At 35.2% G+C, this 7,050-nt stretch overlaps 1 protein-coding gene across 4 annotated transcripts; it reads right to left on the bottom strand.

Annotated features, from left to right (window-relative positions):
* Positions 1-1,343: 1,343 nt before the first annotated feature.
* LOC111386577 (50S ribosomal protein HLP, mitochondrial) lies at positions 1,344-4,253 on the bottom strand. 4 transcript variants are annotated; one of them, XM_023011043.1, is made up of 4 exons: positions 4,102-4,253; positions 3,953-4,036; positions 2,551-2,642; positions 1,344-1,969 (listed from the first exon to the last, which is right to left on the bottom strand). In XM_023011043.1, exons 2-4 carry the CDS (start codon positions 3,984-3,986, stop codon positions 1,595-1,597), a joined length of 501 nt encoding a protein of 166 aa, XP_022866811.1. In that variant the 5' UTR covers positions 3,987-4,036; positions 4,102-4,253; the 3' UTR covers positions 1,344-1,594. The 4 variants fall into 4 exon arrangements, with proteins under 4 accessions (XP_022866811.1, XP_022866812.1, XP_022866813.1 ...); XM_023011044.1 differs by having other exon boundaries at positions 3,953-4,033; positions 4,102-4,242; XM_023011045.1 differs by having other exon boundaries at positions 4,118-4,241.
* Positions 4,254-7,050: the final 2,797 nt, after the last annotated feature.

Genomic DNA, 7,050 nt, shown 5'->3' on the forward strand with positions numbered 1-7,050 from the left:
CATTCCTTATATTCGGAGTAATCTCTGTTGTAGCATTATTGTTTGTCCCCGTATGTGTGCCTGAAACCAAGGGTCTTCCAATTGAATAAATCGAGAAAATGTCACAGAGAAGGCATTTGCAGTTGGAGTTCTGGAAGAAGCCTGATGTACCAAAGAAAACCAAGATGTATGAAAAGAGATCAATCGATTTGTTTTTCTCATCAATAATGCAGTTAAGACTTATCACATGCACAGGAAACATTATTCAAAAACTTTAGAACTCTCTCTCTTTTTCTCCTTCCCCCAATCACATAAACTTGTGCCTGTTATTTGAATCTGAAAGACTTAATAGGTGCTGGCAGTTTGTGAAATATTTAAGCCAACTGACTAAATATCTGTTCACAATCTTTACACAGTGACGACTTCTATGCGACACATTGATAAAAATGTTTTGATACCTATAAAGAGTCTCTCATCTCTTACAACATCTAGTGATCAAATGGCAACTGCATTGACCAAAAGGTGACAATCTACAAAAGATATATAATGGAAGTTCACTTACTGGATATTTATACAATGGCCTCAACTATCAGAAATGGAATAACCAGTTATACATTCAAGAAGAGATCTTAAAACTAAGAAGATTTCACTTAAACAGAACCAAAAGTTTTTAATTTGTTTCTTTTATTAGATTTTGCATTTGTGTTTGGTAATGAAGAAACAATTTTATAAGAAACGCATAAAAATCGCTAACCTCCCATGTTCTCCAGGCTGAATGCAGGGTATAACATCTACTTCTGCAAGAACTGGACTTAACAGCCAACAATCCACCACCCAACGCCTTTCCAAGTATCATAACAAGGTGACAACAAGAGTTGTAATTTTCAAGCATAAAAGTGTAGTCACTACCAATATGCATGCAGCCATAACCCACTCAAACACAAAAAATATCGTGCTAAGACACTCATAAAGCCGAACATTACGAGTAGAGAAGTTATGAACTAGAAGCTAAGCAACATATTTCTTAGTGCTGAATTGGAAAGTCTGCATCTAACATGAGAAAACTACCATTTATGTGTGCTCCTTTAGCAGCATTTATTTTCTTTTTCTTTCTGATGAAGTCAAAGTCCAATAGGTATCACTTAACATAGGGAGCTCAGTATGCATTTTTTCCTCTAATTTATCATGAAATTTTCATCAGCACATAAAAACATTATGTGCTATTATTTTCACGACTTTTGGCTTGCTGTAATTCTCCACTTTTCGTCAAAATGTTAACTCACATCGCAGTATACAATCTGGTGCAGAATGATAGTAGTGATGGCAGTTGAAAAGCATAATTCCAGGTGTAAAGCAAAAAAAAATAGAGAGAAGGGACTTCAAAATAAAAGGCACCATTTGCAACTTGGACAAGAAGTTGGCTTCAAGGCTTACAATAACGTAGCACCAGAATGATTTGACAACCACAAAGCAGTAAATTATAATATCTACTTACTTTGAAACAGACAACATTTAAGACGAGAAATGACATTAACTACCAAGCCGTTACTCGAGCAGTTCGTTCCAACCCCCAAACGATAGATAAAAAACCTTATTCAACTTAAAAGCAAAATACTCAGGCAATATGCTCAGCTAGACTAAGAATCTTGACATGCTTCTTTTTTCTCAACTCATGAGGAACAGGGCCAAACACTCTCGTTCCTATTGGTTCACCTTGCTTGTTGATAAGTACTACAGCATTGTCATCGAACTTCACTTCACTCCCATCGCACCGACCCCGCTGCATTGCTGCTCGAACTACAACAGCATAATGAACCTCCCCTTTTTTCACTTTTCCACCTAGCTGTGCTTCCTTTACTGATGCAACTATTGTGTCGCCCAATCTCGCCCCTTTCTTCCCCTTCAACGCCTGTATGCACATTACTCTTTTTGCACCTGAATTATCCACCACTTTGAGATTGGTCCTCATCTGTATGAATGTCCTTTGTTGCTGGAGGAACAAAGATTTTGATGATGAGATTAATAAAACAAGTCAAACTTCAATCATCAACCCAACCTAATTCAATGTTGAGTCAACAACTACAAAATAAAGAAATCAAATCTTCTCGGGTTTCAATAATTCTATGATATATATTTTGTTATCTGAAAAAATCTCTGCCCCTTTCAGAACTAATCCACATGAGCCACTTCCTGAAATTTGTCAGTTTGTACACTTTTTATCCCTCTAATTTCTGCTGAAAACCTTTAAATTTGTGTATTTTTTTCATAAATTCTTACAATAACTTCGAACACAATATGATACTGTGGTTTTCTTAGCAGCCACTTTTTCTGATTGATGAAGTCTTTTAAAGAATTTGCTCGAATTATTAGGTGGTGTCAAATTTACTATTATGTACAAAATTACAGCCACAACACGTACATTGCACATGCTCCCACTACATGGGAGTAAAATCAGACAATTAAAAAAATCATTAACAGCTTGCATAAAATCAGTCATAAGAGAACAAACTGAAAGCACTAAAACAAAATAATGGACACTCATATAAAAAGACTAAGAGAAACAGTACAAACCTGATATAAGAAATCATTGCACATCATCTCGGACGATGGCCTGATTGTCCCAAGAAAATTGTTGCTGAGATTACCGACCAATGAATGACCAACTGGTGTTTTCTTGCATGAGACATCAGAAAATCAGTCAAAGGTGTTGGACTTGGGGTAAGATGGAACACGGCTTAGTTTGTCGTCGTTGTCGTTTCATTCAAATGCTTAGCTTAGGCAATAGTTAGGTGTTTAGCATGTTACTGAAGATTGTTGACACCAAACAAAAAACAAAGGAATCTCAGTTCACCACAGCAAGAAGAAAAGTAAAAGCACAAATGCACATGTGAAACTCAAAATCCATAAGAAAATAGTTAAATTGTGTTGTTAGCCCACAGCATGTGATGTGAGTAGATCACTGTAGATGAACTTACAGCTAAAGAAGTATGATGTTAGGGTGGTTTTCCCATTAGCACATGCAACTTTTTGTTAGACAACCTATGAGTTTTTTTCTATGAAATTAAATCATTTAAATAAAATATTAATTAATATCTTGTTTATTGAAAACTTTCAAGACAAATCATGGATATGAATAGAATTAAAGTAATATTTAACAAAATACAATGAAATACACCTCTGATATCCATCCAAACATGCGTAAAATCTTCTTAGCAGTCAGTCATTGAGGCCATGGTCTTATGTTAGGGTGGTTTCTGCACTTGTACTTTGTGTTACAAAGTCATTAATTTGCTTTCCCTACAGCCTAATCTGACTAATCATCCCCAATGTCTTTTTGTTCAATCAGATGAGAGAATAAATGATCAACTCATACCTAAAATAATATCCCACTGAGATGATAACTGGTTGAAACTAATAAAATTATTTCATAGAAATTCATTGACATCTTTTAAAAAGCAAATTGACTTCAATGATTCAACAACGCATACAACATTTTAATTTTATTGTAACAAAAAATTCTCAACAAAAAATAATTAACAAAAATAAAAAAAAATAAAAAAAAAATATATATATATATATATATCTTTCTTAGTACATTGGTAAAAGAACATGCATGTTACCAATCATGTAATGTTGTTATCTTGAATTTTGCTTCAAATCAAAAGGGAAAATATAAACTGAACTCGAAACAGCTAACATTCACAAACATATCATTCAAACAATAACATCTCTCTAGGAATTAAAGTAAAAACTAATCAGCATTAAAAATATAAAAAAAAAAAAGAATTTTACATTATTGTAATATGCAAAATGCTGAACTTTCCCCCCTCAAATTGACTAATCCAACATTGGGCGTAGTCAGGAAACTCATATCTTTCCACAATTAAGTATTAACTAAAAAGTACACAAAGTATGCTCATTTACGAATTTACAGTGAAAAGGATTTGAAGTTGAGAACGATGGAAACACTTACGTCGAAACAGTTTCGAAGAATTAGATGCAGCCATTTGTTGGAATTCTCAACTGCTCTAGCGAAATTCTCGCAACAAGAAAACTACTGCAAGCGAAGAGGCGCAGTCAATAAAGAAGCAAAAGGAACAGGAAGAAAAGAAAAGATCTTACCGATGGTCAAATTCTCCTTCGGGTCTGCCGCCGGAAGGTGGAGAAAATTCGCCGGAGAAATGCCTTTGTATTTGCTAGGTTATGAAGTGTGATTGGTGTTGGGCTATCATTAAAACAGCCCACAATTATTTTGAACCAACTGAAGAATTCTGACAAGCCCTAAATTAAGTTAAAGCCTTTCGGATTAAATATTTAAAAATCCGGTTTATTGAATGTTCATTGGACCGAGTTGGTCTATGCTTGGGTCTTCACCAATTGATGGAATAGTAATTTCATTGAAACTAAGTTGCAGACAGGCATGAGTCATTCCCTCTTAAAATTAGAGGGATTTTTTTTTTTTAATGTACTTTTGTGCATGAAGAGAAATAGAATGGGTCGGGACATATTGATGGAAGTATTGATATGGAACAATTATTGTCGACCTAGACAAGTGTGACTTGTGGAGGGCCCTTTTGGCAAAATTAGGTCAATTTTGAGGCTACATAAAAAAAAAAAAAAAAATCATCCGAACACTCACATATCCTCCATTTATGATGGATTATTTGTAATTTTTCAAAAGACTAAGGGAAACCACGGAATGTCTATATGATAATGAATAGTAGTTCTGAATGTATGATTGATTACTAAATAGTAAATGTAACTTTTTAGTTACTCATAATATTAACTGAGCGTGTACCTAAAATTAAAAATATTTTTATGAATCTCTAGGCCGAACACCCATCATGCATGAATAACTCGACGACGTGCATCACGCTGCTAACTTAAATTTTCACAAGTAACCACGCAATTGAAGGTCGAAGATCACTTTTATTAAGTGGGAAAAATTAGGTCTAAAGCAAGATTTTCCAGCTCAGTACACATTCCATAGAAGTGCAGAAGTGGGCAAAGCACCGAAATATTTGGAGTTATTTTGTTTGTTGGTGCAAGTGGACTGTCATGCTATCATACAAAATCAAGTATTATTAAAAATTGTGATATCTTAATGTCATACACAATTACTTGTACGGGCAATGTTTGTTTATTTTTCTTTTTACTAAACTATGTGTCTTACCCACCAATCGTCTTTAAAATACATGAAATCATAATCATTATTAGTTTATTAAAGATTGTATTTTTATTGGCACTTTTCAATTTTAACCTGAGTGAAAGATTTCCCTTCTTTCAGTGATCTCTTCCATGTTAACTTTCTATTTATCTCAATTTTATAATGTGACCTTTAATATTGAAAGATGTATATAGGTGGTGATTTTGAGAATTTATTTTTTGATCATTAGAGAGAAAAGTGAGTCTAATCTATGAAAGAAGAAGTAAAAAATGATAGCTTAAATAGTAAAATAATAGTTAAAAAATTAATTTTTTTGGTAAAAAAATCAATACCAAACATTCACTTAGTCTATGTTTGGTATAGTGATTATAAAGACAAATTCTCTTGCCCCGTCGGATAATTTCTCATCCCGTACCTGCCCCATTACCTGTTTAAGGTGGGATGGAGCGGGTCGGGGCCACGTTTAGTATCCATTTAATTTAATTTTGTTTTTTATCTTTGGTTTTTGATAATTATTTTATTGCCTACATTTATTAAGGTGATGCAATTATATAATTATTAAAATTTTTAATTAATTAATTAATTTCTAAAAATTAAATTATTCAAATATATTTTGTAAGCTAAAGTTTGGGAAAATTGCAGCTACGGTACCAAACCTTTTGTTTATTAGTAGATTTTGTTCAAACCTTTCGTTTGTACCACTCACGGTACCAAAACTTTCAAAAGTCCTCGCATGGAGTCCGAATGGATGGTTTCTGTTAATTTCTCTGTTAGTTGAGTATAGGTCAATGGTCTGACCAATTGTTGAATAAATTTCAAAGGGTAAAAGGGGGGTGTGTGTGTGTGTGTGTGTGTGTGTGTGTGTGTATATATATATAATTTAACAATAAAATAAAAAATAAAAAGATTAAAACTAACCCACCACCAAAACCTAACCCTTTCTTCCCCATTCCCACAAATACCCTTGCCCCAAAGTCGCCGTCGCCGTTGCCGCCACAATCCAAGCAATCGACTGCCATCGCCGTCCTGACTGCAGAGCACCACCATCACCCAGCGATCGACCACCACTAAAGATAAAAACAATTACCACCTAAACCCATCCCTTCTTTCCCCATTCCCAGAAATCCTCCTCGCCACAAAATTGCCGCCACCTCCATCTAGGTGATTGACCACCACAGCTATCCAGGCCAAAAGTCATTGCCACTGCTACGGACACCAATAATGGAAGAATGAAAGAGTGGTGGATTTCTTTACTTTAGATATGAAACAACCAAAATTGATTTTGATGATTTGCTATTGTTGTGGTATAAATGGTTATTCTAGTGAATGAAAGTAGTGGTGGTGGTGAGGAAAAGCAATGGTGGTGACGGCAGTTTGATGGTAACAATGGAGTGAATCTTCGATTGCTTGAGGGAGCTGAAGGTTCAATTTCACTTTGAATGTTTGAGTGAGCTACTGTTTTTGAGGCGGTGGTGATGCCTAATTGTGAGGAGCGTTAGGTTGGAGGTTGCGGCCATGATGTGGATGGTGATGGGGGTGGTCGGCGAAGGATATGTATTCAAGTGAAATTGAAACACAATCTGAAATGAGGTGGTGGTGGTGATTGACAGTGGATAGGTGGGTGGTGGATGGCGGATGATAGTTCGGGCTATCCTCATATTTATTGTCAGTGGATGGTGGATGGCGTCGATGTTGGGTAGGTGAGGTGGAGCCATCTAGTGGTGGTGGTTTTAGGTGGGGGGTGGTGGTTGTCGATGGCGGCCGGAGTGGTTTGGATTTTGAGGAAGAAGGATATGGGAATGAGTTGTGGATTTATTTTTTGTTTATAAAATTTTTGATTTAATAGAAAAAATGTGTTTTATCCAAAATGCCCTTGCCTTATTTGGGGAAAATAATAAAGTTTT

The sequence above is a fragment of the Olea europaea genome, unplaced genomic scaffold (genome assembly GCF_002742605.1).
Source record: "Olea europaea var. sylvestris unplaced genomic scaffold, O_europaea_v1 scaffold363, whole genome shotgun sequence".
Lineage (NCBI taxonomy): Eukaryota > Viridiplantae > Streptophyta > Magnoliopsida > Lamiales > Oleaceae > Olea > Olea europaea.

Coding starts and splice junctions, on each gene's coding strand:
- LOC111386577 (XM_023011043.1), bottom strand. CDS start 3,986: ATGGCTGCATCTAATTCTTCGAAACTGTTTCGAC. Junction 2,643..3,952: donor TTCTTCGAAACTGTTTCGAC/GTAAGTGTTTCC, acceptor AGAAAACACCAG/TTGGTCATTCATTGGTCGGT. Junction 1,970..2,550: donor GCAATGATTTCTTATATCAG/GTTTGTACTGTT, acceptor TTGTTCCTCCAG/CAACAAAGGACATTCATACA.